Source organism: Pelophylax lessonae (assembly GCF_965119305.1).
Source record: "Pelophylax lessonae genome assembly, chromosome: 11".
Classification (NCBI taxonomy): Eukaryota; Metazoa; Chordata; class Amphibia; order Anura; family Ranidae; genus Pelophylax; species Pelophylax lessonae.
The window spans coordinates 176,075,738-176,094,763 of record NC_138778.1 but is presented as its reverse complement, the minus strand read 5'-3'; the positions used below and the strand labels follow the sequence as shown (position 1 = coordinate 176,094,763).

At 42.2% G+C, this 19,026-nt stretch overlaps 1 protein-coding gene across 1 annotated transcript in view; it reads left to right on the top strand.

Moving 5' to 3' along the window:
- Positions 1-17,640, top strand: part of ITGA3 (integrin subunit alpha 3) — a 168,973-nt gene extending 151,333 nt beyond the window's left edge. Inside the window, exons 21-25 of the mRNA XM_082271775.1 lie at positions 1,867-1,959; positions 4,086-4,199; positions 6,282-6,380; positions 8,938-9,063; positions 16,500-17,640. Of these exons, the coding sequence (XP_082127901.1) occupies positions 1,867-1,959; positions 4,086-4,199; positions 6,282-6,380; positions 8,938-9,063; positions 16,500-16,655 (588 nt within the window). The 3' untranslated portion in view covers positions 16,656-17,640. The remainder of the gene's footprint in view (positions 1-1,866; positions 1,960-4,085; positions 4,200-6,281; positions 6,381-8,937; positions 9,064-16,499) is intronic.
- Positions 17,641-19,026: the final 1,386 nt, after the last annotated feature.

The following is a 19,026-nucleotide window of genomic DNA, read 5'->3' as shown; positions in this document are numbered from 1 at the left end:
TACCTTGTTTAGAAGAAAATATACTTACCTTACTTCCTCTTCCTCCCCTCAGCGGCCACGGAGATTCGTCACTTCCTGGCTTGCAATGATTCCTGGGAGCTGAACGTCATCGCTCCCAGGAATCAATGCGCCTGCACCGGCCCCGACGTCAGTTCCGGTGCAGGCGCCGTCATACCTTGCTAAACAGCTTCTGGGCATGCCCAGAAGCTGTGCAGGAAGTGACGGCCGGGCCGGTGCAGTGCATTGTGGGACCGAAGAAGACGGAAGAGGACACAGAAGAGGATCGCGCTGGCTTCAAGCTGCCCACACCTGAGATGGCAGCGCTGGGCAATACATTTTCAAGGTAAGTATTTCTTCTAAAAGGTGCAACCCGGGACAGATCAGAGGCTAGCCATTGTGGAATGCACTAGCCCTGACTGTCCCGGGGGTATTTTTATTAAAAAAAACTTTCCCAGGGTGGAACTCCGCTTTAAGCTCTACTTTAAAGCAGACCTTTATTTAAATTGCCATCTTTCATGAAATTGCATGCATGGCTATGTTATTTTTGCATTCATTGTCACAAAAAATAGATTCTAGTAGGCAAGAATACTTGGCCACAATGGTTCCTATGTCCAAAGAGCAGAAGGTGGCCAAGCAGAGGTCCCTAAAACCTCTAAGAGAAAGGTGGTCACTATCCATTAGCTGACTCTAAATATGAGTTGCCATTGGAAGCCTTAAAGCTAACCTGTAATTTGAAAAATAATTGTATAAAAGAGCCTACAAAAGAGAATCCTTAATACTTGTCTACTCCAGTGGGCAGCAAGTCATCACTTTGCTCATTCCAAGAGCTAAATCCTCCAGGAGAACCTTCACATCCAAAACCTTCGAAAGTGTCAGACCCTTGTGTTCCCAACCATGTGCCGTGGTTTTTTCCGCCAGCTCCTACATCACTACAGGACACATAAGAGAATTAGGGAGCCGATGAGAGGCACAACATGGCACAGCAGGGAACAAGACATCTGCCAAGCTCAGAAGTGGGAGATGTAAAGATTCAAAAATCATAATTCCTAATGGATCTTGGGTCAAAGTGCAGTGTATTAACAAACCCAGAAAAATGCTCCCAAGGGCTTTTAAACAGCAAAAACAGGGTCACACTAAATCCTAAATTGTCATAAAAAGTTTTTTATTTATACAAAATAGCATACAATTTACCACCTATAAATGTGGGCTCTGGTATGCATGGTCTCCATATAAAAAAGATGTCCCAATTATACTGGCAAATAATATATACATGAAAATTACAACTCAATATTTAAAGACTTCCACCGCACCATGTGACCCCCTCAGGTATTGCTCACTCACCAGATATATAACATCAGAGAGCCTTTAAATCTCCTCAGAACAGAACCAGGTATAGCCAGCTCCAAGATCTTTAGGCACCAATATCTCCCCAATCGGATTCATAGATAATGGGCAATCTCCATATTCCAGTTCATCCAGAGCATCAACCGTGAGCATATAAAGAATATATAAAGGGGCTCATAGGGTAGTAGTTCAACACAATTTTATTTGTTAAAAAACCCCCCTTGTCCCTCACTCTATGCACTCACAGCAAAATCATATGAAAAGGCACAAAAATGACATGACAGCAGATGCGCTGCTCACGATCTCAACGCCCCTCTCCTGCTCGTCAGCGTCGGGAGGATGTGGAAGCGAGTCCACTGCAGCTGCTCAAGATACTGTTGTCGGGGTGACCGCGTGCTCACGCCCTGACATGTTTCGTCATCACACTGACTTCTGCGGAGCACGCCCTCTTTTGTATTAGTATTTTTAATATTATTACTATTATTATTAGTGTCTTCATATTGGTTTTTTGTTGATTTTCAGCTGGAGAATGGAAGGAGGCGCAGAGAAATTGTAGAGCCAATTGATGTTCTTACTCTACCAGCTATTAAAAGAGAGAAGCCCAACACTCAACTGGTAGGGGTCCAATTGTGGTTATGCACGAGATGAATACATACCATAACACTGTTACCACTAAACAGCCAATCAGATTTTAGCCATCATTTTTGTTTTGGAAGCCTAAAAGTGCTTTCTATGGTGAATATGGTAATGCAAAGTGGTTTTGTAAATGTTTTCTTTTCTGTGGTCAGAACTAGAAAAAAAAAAATATGATTTACTGTGTATGAGTATTTTATATTTGCATAAAAATCCAGCAGGATGAGCTTTCTTCACCTTTTTAAGTTTTAGGCTTTTAGGCTACGTTCACATGTAGGCGTTTTGGGGCGTTTTTGGGGAGTTTTTCTGCTCTAGGATCAGCTCAAAAAACGCCCAACAAGACAAATCCTATTAATTTCAATGGCCCCTGTTCACATCTGAGCGTTTTGACATTTTAAGCAAAACGCCCAACGCTCAAAAAAGTACATGAGCTTCTTTTTGGGCAGATTACAGGCGTTTTTATTTTTTTCCATTGGTCCCTAGTCAACCTAAAAACACCTGCACAAAAACGCCTGTAAAACGCCTGAAAAAACGCCTAAAAAACACCTGTAAATAGCAACGCCAAGATGTGAACGTAGCCTCACTCTATTGAAAATAGTCATATTATTTACAGAGCTCAGTAGCTCTGTAAATAACACAGGAACTGGCAGGATCAACCAGGTATTTTAAATAAAACAAAGAGAAAAATGACAAAGAAACAGCACTATGCTACTACTGATCAAGCTTTAAAGGAACAGGATTTTTTTTTTTTAGCGTAACAACCACTTTAATACTATTATGTTTTCTTTTTAAAAGATAAATGGATGCTTAGTTTTCCCATGGCTGTTTTTATTCTTTTTTTTAAAGCCCATCTCCTGGCAAATCCAAACTTAGTCTAACCTCCCCCCAACCTCACTAGAGAACCTTCTTATTTTACCCAACTTGATCCTATTAGAAGGAATTCTTCTTTAAAATCTGGCAGGGGAAATCTGGGAGACTTAAGCCCCGTACACACGCAACGATTATCGGCCGACCGATCGTCCGACTTTTGTCCAGAGTTGTGTTTTGTTGGTTGGAATGTGCCTAGACTGCACACAAATTTTCTCGCCCAACAGAAATCTGCTTCTGAAGTGATGTCATGTGTTGGATTGCTTTCTTTGTGTTCTTTCTTATCTGAGCATGCCCAGTCTTGCTCATAAGATTTTTCCCTGTCGAAATCTGTACTGACTGCACAAAAATCGGCCGTGTTTTGACGGCCAACAAAAATTTTATAGTCTGCACAACCAGTCGGTTGTCGGAAGCATCATACTAAAAAGCCGAAAATCGGCAGATCGGACGTTGGACAAAAATTCCCTGCCAATGCGTGTGTACGGGGCTTTAGTCACGTAGGAATGCTCTGTAGAACTAGTGGTGAGTCATTGAGGAGACCAGTTGACCAAGAGCACAGCTAACTGGCTGAAGTGACAGTTCAATTCAACTAGTGCAGTTGGCAGACAGCATTTCATAATTCCTATTTTTTTTTTTAATTAGTGCAAAGACAACAGTTTTAACTGCACTCACCAAGCAACTGGCTAGGGTCTAGTCTCTCTACAGCACCTAAATTCCTCTGCAGAAAGGCCAGGATCCCTCTGACCTGTACCAATAGGGCCACCTTGCCCCCTGGGGATTTTGTACAACATTGAAAACAACATATTAGCCCTTTATACCTGCCTTGTATGAGTCACAGTGGAAAGAATGTATAGATTAGATTTCCTCCATAGGCTAATACAACTGCACCACAGTAAGTTATACAGATGTTGATGAGATTGTACAGAGATCGATGGATGCAGCAGGGGAGATGTTATCACCTTACACACCCTTGGGTGTCCCCCAATGATAGTAAAGACTAAGAAAATATACTGTTTTAGCATTGTTTATTCCTATGTAAATCTTTAACGTAAAGAATCTCACTTCTCAATGTGTGTATTGCCCAATAATCAGATTGACACCAGCACTGGAAGATGGCAGCTACAAATGAGAAATGTGATTGGTTGCTGTGGGTTTCTATAGGCCAATGTTGATTACTGAAGTTCAATGTGTTTTGTATTTCTTACCTTCAATTGACTGAATATGATGTGACACATTTACAGAAATGCAGAGGAGGCGGTGCAAACTGTGTGCGTTTCGAGTGCCCCCTGGACAATATGCAGAAGACAGCAAATATCATAGTAAAAGCAAGAGTATGGAACAGTACATTCTTAGAGGTGGGTCTGATTTTTTTGTTCATTATCATAGTCTAAGTCTGCAGAATGTATTACATATGTGTAGTTAAAACTTTACAATTTAGGGAAGGGGCATAACAGTTTGGTGGCGTGGTTGTAGAGAGAACTTTGAAACAAAGGATTGAGGTTAGCCAGAAACCTTGGCTATGATTTACCAACATTGTGGTGTAGGTAAAAGTTACATGAATCAGGTAATGAGTAAGATTGCAGAGGGGTTGCCACTCAGGCTCATTTGGGTTTAGGTTAGTTCCACCCTTATGCGCAGTACAGAAATAAGCCTTCCAGGTGATACTGTTATGAAAAATAAAACCTGGCTCCTGCCAGTCTTTTGTACCATAGCAGCAGTCTCCTGTAATTTGGAAACATCCTTTAACTGCAGCAATCTCTAACAGTTTATTGTAACATGCACTTTTCTCTAACAGTATCTTATAACATTGTAAAATGGTAACAATAAAAGTCTGTGTCAGAGAGGGATGCCGATATAATTTCAGTGGGGCAGGTCCTTGGTACAAGTGGATTCTGGGTAAGTTGCAGGCAAAGGTCAGAGCCAATTCTGCAGAAACAGACCCAAACATGTCTCCATTAGGCAACTGTTAAGACACTAAAGTGTCAAGACTGCCTATATTGAATTCATACAAAAAAAAAGTTCAGATCTAGGTGTCATGTTCTTGAAAGCTAGTGGGACAAGATGAAACATTAATAGGATTGTTGTTCGAAGTTTATCGACTTCTCAAAGATTATTTCTTAGCTTATATTTTCTTTTTTAAGAACCTTTTACAGGATGCTGGGGATGTGTCCCAAACCACAGGAATATTTCCCCACTATTTTGTGTTGTGGTCCATATAAGGGACATTTTTGTAATACTCAGGGGTTCTCACTCATAAAGGGTGGAGGGTTTCCGGGTAGTGTGCTCAAGATTGGTAAATCTCCATATGGGACTCGAAATTCATAAGTTCACAGAGACTTTGGGTGGGAAAGGACCTACAAACCTTGAATACAGGGGCTTTGGTCCAAAAAGGGTTAGGCCACATACAAGGGAGTCTAGAAAAGCAGCAAGAAGGAAGCATCATCTGTCTATGAGGTAGTATGGAGGGAACAGGTGTGGACTCTCTAGAAATAGAGACTCTGTGTTTCTGATTTCCCATGGCTTCACGTGTGCCCTGAAACGGATGGAAACTCTAAACCCCAGTGTGGGACTGAGGTACTGGTGGTGAGCCATGCTGTGTGTTTTTCTGTATCCCTGGTCTGTGAACTGCTTATTTTACTTTTGGCTGAAGAAAGCTGTTTTTGTTTTAGAGCCGGTTCACACTAGCGTGACTTGTCAGGCGACTTGTCAGCCTGACAAGTCGCGCTACCTCGCGGTCCATTGACCGCTACAGGACCCGTTCTAATAGGAGTGACACAAGTCGCTCCGACTTAGAAAAAGGGTCCTGTACTATTTCGGGGCGACCTCGGAGCGACTTGCATAGACTTCCATTATGTGAAGTCCCTGCAAGTCGCTCCGAAGTCGTGGTGCATGGTAATGCACAAGTCGCCCCCGAAGTAGTAAGGAGTCGTGTCGCCTCAGTGTGAACCGGCTCTAAAATGGCTCATTTCCACTGAGCTTTCTGGTACGGTTCGGTTCGGTACGGTACGCTATTTATGCCGTTTCCATTATGAATGGTACCCTAATTCCGAACCGTACCGTACCACTTTTTGGTACCCTTTCGTTGGGGTACCAAGCACATTAGTACTGTACCAACAGGGTGGAGCTACACTCTGTAGAACTTTGATTGGTTGACAGAGAATTCTCTATCACAGCTTTCCTGCTACACCACGCCTATCATGAAAGGGTACCATTGGCAGTGGAAACGCAATGTGTACCGTTCCGAACCGTACCGTAAAGTACCACTCAGTGGAAACGAGGCATAAAAGACCAATAAATTACTATTTATTTTACAAGCCCCTGGGAGTTTACGAAGTCTCCTGATCACAATCTATTTGTAACATAAATACTGCTCCTATCTAAAGCATCTTGTTTTGTGTTTCAATGCATCCATAACCAACCTTCTTATGTCCTACCAGGATTACAGACAGGTGGACAGAGTGTGGGTGGAAGGCACAGCAGAACTCTATCTAAAAACCGATGTTCCATCTATAAACATGCAGACACACCATGTATTGGTATGTATCCTGTATGTTTTAATTTATTCATTACAAATCGTTCCATTTTTATTTTTTTGTATTATTTTCAAATACAGCTAAAATTTAGTTGTAGTGCACATGTGCGAATGGTGAGCATGCTAACAGCAGGAGAGAGTAAACTGGAGGACAACCAATGGTGTATCGATGTACTATTGTTTTTTTATTGGCTAGTCTGCAGTCTGGGCATGTGTTCTTGAACACTGCCACTGCAGTGAAGATTAGGGCTGTAGTTGTAGCAGTAGATGCCAATCAAAACAATAACTGTAACCTTAGATACATAGAGGGAGCATAGTTTATATGTTGAGCAGTCCAGTTTTTCATCCAGATGTTGCTGTGTTGTACCAGTCCAGGACACACTCTTTGAGATGTAATGTGGTGATCCTGGAACGCACATGCTGGTGATACTGGAACACTTTCTTCTGCGTTAACTAAATAGTGTTAGCGCTCTGAGCTGGTATTGCTTCCTAACCACTTAAAGAGGTTGTAAACTCGTTTTAAAATTTTTTTTTTTTTTTACAACCTGCAAGAGAAAGACATAATGAGCTAGTATGCATCGCATACTAGCTCATTATGAAATACTTACCTTAGAACGAGCCCCCGCCGTGCCGCTCTCTTACCTGTATGACGGGCGACATGACATGTCGCCCGTCTTCCGGGATCGCAGCATCCGGCCATCTGATTGGCCGGAGCCGCGGTGACGTCACTCCCGCGCACGCGCGCGGGAGCCGACAGTCACGGCACGGGGCTCTGAAGGAACGGCACGATCAGCCGTTCCTTCAGAGCGCATGCGCCAGTGACGTCACTGGCTCCATTAAAGGTAAATATCTCCTAAACGGTTTAGGAGATATTTACAGTACCTATAGGTAAGCCTTATCATAGGCTTACCTATAGGTACAACTTCCTGAGGAGGGTTTACTTCCTCTTTAAGCCCCGGTAGATTTTACCCCCTTCCTGACCAGGGGGTTTTTTGCGATTTTTTACTGCGTGATTTTAACGGACAATTGCGCGGTCGTGCGACGCTGTACCTAAACGAATTTCACATCCTTTTTTTTCCCACAAACAGAGCTTTCTTTTGGTGGTATTTGATCACCTGTGCGATTTTTTGATCATGCGCTATAAACAAAAAAAGAGCGTACATTTTGCAAAAATAACAATATTTTTCACTTTTTTTTAATATGAAATTCCCCCCAATTCCCCCCATTTCAAAAAAATGTAAAAATCAAAATTTTTTAACATTTTCGGACAATTTGTTTTATGCTACATATGTTTGGTAAAAAAAAATCGCAAAAAGCGTATATTGATTGGTTTGTGCAAAAGTTATCGCGTTTACTAACAAAGGGAAAGATTTTTGTCATTTTTGGTGTCTTTTTTTTTTAACGAGTAATGGCGGCGATCTGCGATTTTTTTTTTTTTTTGCGGTACTGCGACATTGCGGTGGACAGATCGGACCCTTGACTGACATTTTTGACACTTTTGGGAGTACCAGTGACATTACTGCAGTAATCGGTGCTATACATATGCACTGTTACTGTAAAAATGACACTGGCAGGGAAGGGGTTAACTGTATTGGACAGGGAGGGGTTAAGTGTGTCCTAGGGGCGTGTTTCTAACTGTAGTGGGACAGGTCTCCTATTGTAAAAACAGAGCTCAACAGTTCTACATAGTAGAACCGTCTGATCTCCATTTTTACATAGGGGAGAATGACAGGCGGCTTGTTTACATAAGCCGTCCGCCTTTCTCCCGCTCTACCGACGATCGTAGTGTGACCGGCGGACATCGGGTCTGCCGGTCACACGCCCGGACTCCTCTGTGAACGAGCCGAGGCAGGCGCCCGCTATTGGCTCAAAACCCGGTGACAGGCTAGCGACGTAGATCTACGTCACTCTGCCTGGCCGGGGCTGACTGCCGCAGTAAATATACTGTGCGCAGTCGGCAACCGGTTAAAGTATAAATACATGTTTAGCAAAAAATCACTTAATTAAAAACATAAAAGAAACATTTTATTAAAAAAAAATAAAAAATTGTTACAAAATAATTGGTGGAGCTTTGGACCCTAGTATGAAAAAGTATTCTTCCATTTCTAGACAAAGGCAGCTCCCCAGAAACTGATGGGCCAGTGAAGTTGCTTAGTACATCAACAGAAGATACTGTACAGTAGAAAGACAAAAGCACCAATGGGCTTTGCAAGCCCAGTAAGTTTTAATTGGTCATAGCAAATATTACATAGATAGACAACACCTTTTGGAGGCCCATCAGTCCCGCTTCACCAGGCCTTTAAATGATAAAAGAAATATAAAAACTGGACCATGGCAGGTGTCTTTGGTAAATTGGTTATAAATACCAAGGCTCTTTCAGGTAGCTGGCCTAACAGCCTGGAAATTGTTTTTAATATGCAGTGAATTTAGCAAATTAAATGTCACCCAGTTAGGATTTACATCAACTTTAGGCTGAAACAAGATATTTTTGATACCGTTTAAATTGATTTTATCTCAACCACTGTGTTTGTTCCCCTTTCCGTTTTGTTTCTGGCTCACAGTTTTCTGTGGCTATAGACTCTGAATTAGAAGAGGCCCCACCAACTGAAATTCCACTGTGGCTGATTCTTGTGTCAGTAGGATCTGGAATTTTGCTATTGGGAATCATCATTTTATGCCTGTGGAAGGTAAGGAGTGTCTTTCATGATGTTATAATAAAAGAGGTTTTGTTGTGTAGTGATAGGCTGAAAGCATTCCAGATACTGCAGAGGAGATCAGAGGTGTACTGGACCTCAACCCCATTAAACCATTAGGGGATGATTTGTAACACTTTAAGGTAGCCATTCTCAACCTGGGTTCCTCCAGGGGTTGCTAGGGTTTCCTTGAGTTTTGGCTGGTTGAACTCCCATTTGATGGTACTTGCATAGTCCCAGGACCAACGCCACTTGGCAGAGTCCGCAACATGACACCAATGATTGTTTTAGCTACCTGTTGGGAGGGCATTCTTTCCACTGATGACCTAAGGCTGGGGTCAGCAACCAGTCGTTCGTGATCTACCTGACAACCACTGGCTACTGACAGGTAAACCAAAGCTCGACCTCCACCACTGACAGGTAGGGTCAGAACACTGCTAAGGGGGGGGGGGGGGCAGAGGACAATACGGGGGGGCAGTGGACAATACAATGGGGGGGGGTTATGTGGAGGGGACAGAATACACTGCTATGGGGGGGGTGCAGAGGGACAGCGGACGCTACAGTGGGGAGGGTTTGGCATGAAGGGGGCAGGGTACACTGCAATGGGGGGAGGCAGAGGGGCAGTGGATGCTACAGTGGGGAGGGAGTGATGTGAAGGGGCAAGGTACACTGCAATGGGGGGCAGAGGACACTACAGTAGGGGCAGAGGACATTATTGTGGGGGGGGGTCAGAGGCCACCATAGTTGGGGGTGATGTGAAGGGGGGACAGAGTATTCTACTGTGACACACTATGTGTTCCCCTTGCCATCCTATTTTTTGGGGCTTTTTTATTCCCCGCTGCCCCCCCTCCCCCCAGGATCTTTGATTTCCTCCATATTGTCCAGGTAGATCGCAACCTCTGAAATGTTGCCTACTCGTGGCTTAAATTTGTGTTCTACTCTAGGATAAATGGATTGAGAGAGGCTGCTTTAATGGGTACACATTCCCACAGACACACTCCAAACTCTAATCTCATAGTAAAGGTTTCGGAATGGGATGCCTAACAAGTTCATATAGGTGTGATGATCAGGTGTCCACAAACATCCATGTAGTGTTTAACCGTAACAGACTGCATAACATTTTTTGAGAGCTCTATAAGCAAGTGGCTGTCATGGATCCATTCACTATTGCTAATGCCTTTTTTGTCTTTACAGAAGGTCACAGTTCTTTATATTGTGTTTAAAAAGTGTCTAATACCGGCCATAGGGGTAATTTTCTTTTCTGAAACCAGAAATCACTCCCGCAGAGCTTTTGTGTTCTCCTGCTAGAGGGGGCGCAGGTAGCCTCCCTGCCAGGAGAACACACAGTGATTATTGCTACCGGCTATAGCTGCTGGCAATAATTGCATGAAAAACCTGACAGTCTGATTGTACACAAGTTGATCAATCAATCAACTTGGGTACAATAAGCTTGCCCATAAATTTTTCTAATCTTGGCTGCTCTCTGCTTAACTGGCCAAAATTCGAATCCGTCTATAGCCGGCTGAAGGGGGTTTAATTGAAATATGATTTTCCTACCCGCCAACAGCTGGATGTATCTTATTCTTCTTTTACCTGCTATATTGAGTTTACAGCCCAACTTCAGCAGAAACATTTTTTCTCATTTGGATAAAGGAAGAGTTACAACTTCTGTCGCATTTTTTTTGTCATCTGTGTCCCTTTTAGGGATAGTTCCCATCACCTCCTGTCTTGTCATGGGACATAATGGGTAATCTCTCCAATGGGGACACAAACAGAAAACTATTTTTTTCTACAATGAGAAGGTTAGGAACTGACATTGTTTTTATTACTGTTGGGTCTTCCTGTCCTGGGGACAACTGCTCTCCTAATTTTTTTTTTGGTGTGGGTGTCATAAGGACAGGAAGAGAATGAAAAAATGAAAAAAATCTCCACAGTGGAATCATGGGAAGAAATAACAACCTGACCTATTTTTTTAAAAATTTTTCCCACTCTATAAATAAAAAAACAATTATGGCTAGAAATCGTTGGGCTTTGAAGTTAAGCTGTTATTGGGCAGCCCAAAGTAAAGATGCATTATATTATAGTTGTGAGTACCATAAGGTGTTGTGCAATGAGTTCCATTTGGCTGACTGGAACTAAGAGCAGCCTGGACCCCTAAACCAAGGTCTTATGCAGAAATTAGAATACAAATGACAATACTTACCCCAAAATGCGTGAGGTCAATGTCTTGTCCTCCTTGTTTCCGTCACGTTCTAGGTCTTCAGCCACTTTGATTGGCCAGCACAGGATGACACAACTCGCCTGCATACACCGGAGTTTATGCATCCCAGCACCAAGGCACTGTACCAAAAATAGTGAAATAGAAAATCAGGTGCGCTAAACTCATATAGGTCAACCACTCCGGTTGAGATAAACCAATAACGTGATAACAGGATTGTTAGATAAAACTAATAGGGGGTGCCACAGTGAATACTAAATAGTATAACTGATGTGCCTCGAAGGACCAAATATAAATCAACAGTGAAAATACATAGAATCACACTTTAATATAAATGACAACAAAATTATAAATAGCAATTCAAGTAAGGTGCAAACAAATCCAAACGAAGTCCGTGATATGATGTGATATACAGTGACTCCTCAGTGTCAGATTCACAGCAACTAAGGTGCAGGTGATCCCACCACCATGTCTGGATTGGCTCCTTACCAGAAAATGGAAATGTAAGGGCGTATAGGTAATAGAATCCAGATGAAGGAGATTACCCAAGTGAGGATAACAGCTGAAAACCACCACTCAGAAGGGAGGATAAGCACCTTACCAGATGATTATTGGTATAGAGCTGTTCACAAACTCTCCTGATGATGAATAGCCTCCTTCCTGGGCAGCCTAGGTCTGGATGTATCCACGCCTTTCAATGTCTCACGGTGTTTCATAAAATAAAGACCAAACAATAGTGCAGTACCTTCCAACCATTTAATAATCGACAATAAGGGTGCACTTACATAAAATTTCTTTAGCAAAACATCCGAACTGGACCGAAGAGAGGTAACCGTGGCCGCCTGCAGCGTTGACGTCCACTTTAGGAGGTAACGCGTCAGAGAGGAGCGCCACATCGTCATCATTCATCATCGCGGACCACGCTGCAGGCGGCCGCGGTTACCTCTCTTCGGTCCAGTTCCGATGTTTTGCTAAAGGTACTGCACTATTGTTTGGTCTTTATTTTATGAAACACCGTGAGACATTGAAAGGCACCAGAGTGGATACATCCAGACCTAGGCTGCCCAGGAAGGAGGCTATTCATCATCAGGAGAGTTTGTGAACAGCTCTATACCAATAATCATCTGGTAAGAGGCTTATCCTCCCTTCTGAGTGGTGGTTTTCAGCTGTTATCCTCACTTGGGTAATCTCCTTCATCTGGATTCTATTACCTATACGCCCTTACATTTCCATTTTCTGGTAAGGAGCCAATCCAGACATGGTGGTGGGATCACCTGCACCTTAGTTGCTGTGAATCTGACACTGAGGAGTCACTGTATATCACATCATATCACGGACTTCGTTTGGATTTGTTTGCACCTTACTTGAATTGCTATTTATAATTTTGTTGTCATTTATATTAAAGTGTGATTCTATGTATTTTCACTGTTGATTTATATTTGGTCCTTCGAGGCACATCAGTTATACTATTTAGTACTCACTGTGGCACCCCCTATTAGTTTTATCTAACAATCCTGTTATCACGTTATTGGTTTATCTCAACCTGAGTGGTTGACCTATATGAGTTTAGCGCACCTGCTTTTCTATTTCACTATTTTTATCCCAATTGGTTCTAAGGTTGCAGCTCTACTTTATTTATTTATACAGCGCACTTTTTCTATATTAATTTACTGTACCAAAAATGCTGCTCAGATCAAATAGGCAGGTCAGTTTGATTTATTGCAGAAGAGACATAGCATGTCTTGTGCAATAAAAAGCTGCCTGCTCAAAATGTTTTATTTAGTTCAACTTTAACACACCCCCTCCACTGACCTCCCACAATGCACTGCAGACCACTGAGTTACCAACTGAGAGTTGTTTGCATTGTAGTTGGGGAATCATGCATAAGCACCAACCTATAGATACATCTATATGAACTGCATGCAGTCTGGATTCTCCGGGGGGGGCCAAGATATTATGAAGCTCCATCTGCCAGAAATTTACTTTGGGTTGCTTAGCAATGTGTTGATTTTAACTACTTTCTTTTTAGCTCCTCTCTATTTCAGACAAGTCTGGATTTTCACTGGTGCTTTACTTCTGAGAGTGTGGTGCTTAGTGTAATCCACATTTCCAAGCCTGTGCTGTTCTTTAGCTCTCCAGCCCTCTATTCATTTTTTAAACAAAACTTTTCTTCAAAACTGTATACCTTTATTGAACAATCCATGATCCCTCTCCTGCCTTGTAGTGTGGATTCTTCCGGAGGGCCAACACCCGTGCCAAGTATGAGGTCAGAGGTCAGAAAGCTGAAATGAAGGTGCAACCATCAGAGACTGAACGACTAACACAGGATTCCTGAATACGACCTCTGACCCGTGACCCCCAACCCTGCCCCTCGGGTAACCAAACAAGATCAGCTTCATCTTGTAGACCTTTCCCAGTCTTCCAACTTACTCTGTTCTGTGCACATGCACTGGTCTTCTTGCACCAACCTAATCTCTTTTTTATCAGTTTGATCTCTCTCGTAACAAGTTAAACTTTTGTTTCTCTCTGGCTATAGATATCTATATGGAGTCTGTTTCTGTTTTCCTCTGTTTAATCATTTGAAGAAAAAGTATAATCTGTTGTTGTAACCTTCTGTTCTTCTGTCCACTTTCTTCACATCTCTCAAAACACAGCATTCCCCAAATCCATCTCTACACTTGAATAACACTAGTTTATCTTAAGGAAAAATGTGTAGCGCCAAAAGAAAATGAACAGCAGTGAAATGTAAATACTGTGTTATAAATGAACAGCACATTGAAATAAAGTCCAAAAAGTGCTAAAGTGAAAAAAATATATATAAGTCCAATGACCCCTTGATAATGTCCCATTGGACGAAACGCGTTGGAGAGGAGACACCAGTGCTGACGTCAGGTCACTGTCTGATACAGTGGCACCCATTGTCATATGTTTTTATAATTCATTTTATTTTGGCTTTTAACATACAAATCCAATAACTACTACACTAAGGAGACATCGTCATCTGGCTCCAGGTGAGCTTTATTTACCACAGCTACAACTGGATGGTGCGATTTGCTGAACAGCCCTCCCCACAGCAGATAGTGGATCTACACTGAGTGCGTGTTTGCTGCTGTAACGGCAGCCAGCTTTTCCCGCGTGCATTTAAATCTATATTTTCCATTATATTGGTTTTTATTGATGATTTTATTCAAGATTGGACTTAATGTATTTTTTTTCACTTTAGCACTTTTTTGGACTTTATTTCAATGTGCCGTTCCTAACACAGTATTCACATTTCACTTATTATTCATTTACTTTTGGCGCTACCCATTTAAGATTATTTATAAGTTTGGTATATTACTTATCTGTGTTAGCTGCCGCCCCACCACAGCACAGAGATAAAGCTTTTTTATTTCCAACACTAGTTTATCACCTCCATTTTCTGACTTCTTCATTGTCTTTAAATTCCACCCAAACTTTCTCTTCGCTTACTATTTCTGGTTGGTAACAATCCTCCCAAATCAACTTCAGTACGTCTGTAATTATGCTACCCCATCATACATGCTGCTACCACATTTCTACCATCTCTCTAAATTCTCCCAAACCTTAACTGCAACCTCATCCTTCATAATTACTAACCAGCTATGAGGGGCGTAATTATGCATGATGGGCCCCCATAGTAGAACTATTAAGAGGGCTATAGCGCTCTATTTCCAAAGCAATCCTTAAGAAATACTCATCCAGTTTGTCTTTATTTTATAGAGGTTCCCAAACTGTATCCTGTATAAATAATAATGTACAGGCCCCTGATGCTGATGGGCCCCATAGCAAAAGTGTTTTGAATACAATAGGGAATGGATAAGATCTATGCCAAGTTTATTTTTTATTCATTTTTTTCTGTCTGTGTCCCATTCAAGAGATTTCCCTTCTCTTCTTCTATACGAGACACAACAGCAAGGGGAAATCCCATTTTTCACAGTTGTCATTAGAACATGTGTGACTGTAGGAAGCTTTATCCTCACTTCATGTTCCTGTGACAACTCTAAGGCAGGCCATAGATTATGCAACTTTCTTTCCTGCAACCACGGGTTGCAGGAAAGAAAATCACTTGATTCACCCATCAACACTGACTGTGTCCCTCTCGTGTAGCTATTGTGGTCTCCCGGTGGGGGGGGGGGGGGGAGGGTTACGGGGATCCGTCCCTGCCAGAAGAACACAATGATTACTGCTAGCAGCTATAGTTGCTGGCAAAAATCCCATGCCAAAAATCTGACATGCTGGTTGTAAAGAAGTCAATCGATGGATCGACCTGGGTACAATCAGTCTGCCCATAGATGGATCGAATCTCATCCGGTCCTTTCTGAAGTGGCTGAGATTCAATCCATCTTTGGTTGGCTTAAGACTTTGGATTTCTTATCACTTTTCGTTCCGGAGACAATGGTCACCAAGACAAAAAAAGAAAGGGTGAATCTTCCCAGAGAGTTCAAAGAAAACAAAAAAGACCTGGCAGGTCTTTGTCACTTTGTCACTCTATCAAATATTAGAAAAATACTTTATGGCTTTAGATACATTTCAATGCAATGTTCCTCAACTTCCTTGCCTATAACAGGAAACTTTATATACCTTCCTGTTTCAAACTTAACTTTCCTGGTGTTTTCAATAAAACCTCTACTAATCTGACATATCTTGTTCCATTTTACATAATGTTCACTTATTCTCAGTTTTATTTCCAAGCCTTTTATTGTCCAGTTTTACTGTTTGTGTCTTCTGACATTGCTGTACTCTTCCATATCCTTTCTGGCTACACATCCATTGGAAACCTCTCTAATTGCAATTTGTCTCCATTATGTTATATGCCCCCACCTTCCCTTTCTTCTATCCAGTCTTTCCATGCACTGGAAAATTGTTCCTTTGCAAGCCTCATCTCCTCTTTTCTCACTGCTGACCTGCACCTTCTACCCTTCTTTTTGTCTCATTCATTGGATCCTTCTCTATTTGCAACATGTCTCCATTATGTCATATGCATCACCTTCCCTTTTTTCTATCTAGTCTTTCTATCCACTGGAAAATTGTTCCTTTGCAACCCTCCTCTTCTTTTTTCTCACTGCTGATCTGCACCGTCTACTCTTCATTATGTCCCAGTCAATGGAAACTTGTCTAATTACAACCTTCTTTTTGTCCCACCTGTACCTTCCCTTCCCTGTTTCCTTTCCACCCACTAACCATCTCTCAGGTTGGATTTTTCCATAACGTCAGACAATACAGTCTGAGACAGACTCACTATGCTGTGTGCGTCCGTCAAGAAGAGAGGCAGAAGCTGTGCGGCAGGCTACCACACAGCCAGAAGCATTGGGTCACCACCTGGAAAGAAGCTGCCAGATACTACTGAAGGACCAAAGCATTTTAGCTGCCAATACTGAACCTAGAGCTGGACTCTTACCCTCTGTGATGACAGTCACTTCAATCAAATGGATATTTGGGGACACTGGAAATGGGTGGGGAGGGGGTGTATGCGTTATATTATGAACAAACTCATGTAGAAAACCTATTTTATCATGCTTTGACAGCAAAAAGACTAAGTGTTCGCATGACACTGGATTAGGCAGGGGCTCTTTCTGTTGTCGAAAAGCTGCTTTGAAATTTAGAACCTAAGGATAAAAGACATGCTGGGTGCAACCAATAATCATAAAAACCATTAACACTGGAAAAGGACCAACTTCTTTCTGGAATCCTGAAACGGGAAAGAGGCTGATGGTAATGTGACAATGGAAAGGGAGGGTACGAATTTACTTCTTGTTTTGAAATAGTTTGGAACCTTTTTAATCTGTGACACTGGAATGGGAAGGGGGGGTTATTTTTTTAAAAATGTAGGTACCGATTCTTATATGAAACTATGCTGTGACACTGGAAGCAATGGATAATTTATCTCTGAAAACAGACACTGGAGGAGAAATATCTTCTGATGTTCAAAAAGACACTGGAGAAGAACTATCTTCTAAAATTTAAGTAGACACTGGAGTAGAACTATCTTCTGACATCTGAAGGGACCCTACTGTGTGATTTGTAACACTGGAGGATATACTACTATGTAACACCGGTTCATGAGGTCCAATGGGGAAGTTTAAAAAGTTATCAGGCTGAACCAGTATATAAAGTATACCAGCCGGCATTACCATACCTGACCCAACTTTCCCAAGCTTGAGGAACAAAGGTGTTCAGCTTTGAAATCGCTACTTATGCAGGACCGAATTGTCATAGATCTGAAGGCTGGCGTGACTCAGAGATTGTCACCAATACTCTATAAAGAAAACACACCTATACTCATTAAAAAACACAGCAGTCCCAGGCAAATTGGAAGAAGGGCAAGATGGCCCTTACAGCAGGTCTGCCAGGAAAAAAGGACAAATGGACACTGGACAAATGCATTTCGTCACTGCTGTTACTCTGTCGTAAAATATATATTGCACATATTATTGTACCATGCACCATAAAGGAATGAATATGAATACGTATAGTTTAAAATATATAATTCAGTTGCATAAACCTCAGAAAAATACATATCATATTTATCATAGACATATGGAAATTCTACAAGAAAATACTGTAGGCTCCAAGTCATGGCATTCCGATTTCAAAGTTGTCAAATACATATCAGTGCTGTACACACTCCTTGGGTAATGTCTGCTAAATATGGTATATAGAACACTCCCATTGACCATTATGTTCATTTTGCCCTCAGTCTGCCGGAAATATTATAGAATCCTGTAATAAAAAAAAAAATAGAACTTTGTTTTCTTTTATTTTTGTATACAATCTGTGTGACTTTATAGCTCCTGTTGAAGAAGCAAGAAAGTGAGAAAACAGCCAACTTAGTGTCGGTTCACACTGATCCGACTCAAAGTCGCCCCGACTTCGGGCGACTAATGGAGTCGCCCGTGCACCGCGACTTCGGCGCGGCTTGCAATGACTTCTCATAATGGAAGTCAATGCAAGTCGCTCCGACTTTGCAAAAAAATAGTGCAGGAACCTTTTTCTAAGTCGGAGCGACTTAAGTCGCTCTGATTAGAACGGTTCCATTGCACAGCATTGGAAGCTAATTGTCAGACGACCAAGTCGCCTGACAAGTCGGATCAGTGTGAACCGGCATTTAAGTGTATGTTTAGCATCATGTTTCACTGTATACCAGGAGAACCCAACCTTTTGAAGAGCGAGGGCCACCTAAGCAATTTAAGCGATGTCCACTCTGCATATGCTCTACTCCAGGGGTCAGCAACCTTTTTCTACTTAAGGGCTGGATTCAATGTATGTGAATGCATGGATGGCCGCATTCACCTGCTAATAATTGAAGATAATAATAATCCTAACATAGTAATAATAACAGTATAGGTTTTCCTCACTTTATGGTGCTTCACAAATACAAAGCCAGTTCTTCCTGAGGGAGCATGTGGCTGGGGATTTAGATCTTACTGCCCCCCCTCCCTCATTCTGGCACCCAAGAGTGGCTGACGCTAGCCCTGTCAGCCAGTATGGTCTGGAAATGGGGTTCCTTTTCCTAGGGATATTGGGGTTCCTTCCCTTAAGGGAGACAAGGTCACCGTCTCCCAGAGGAGATAGGGTACCTGTCCCCAGGGGAAAAGGGGTCACTGTCCCCAGATGAGAAGGGGTTCCTGTCCCCAGGGGAGATAGGTCCCTGTCCTCAAGTGAGAAGGAGTCCCTGTCCCGAGGGGTGATGGGATCCCTGTCCTCAGGGGAGAAGGGGT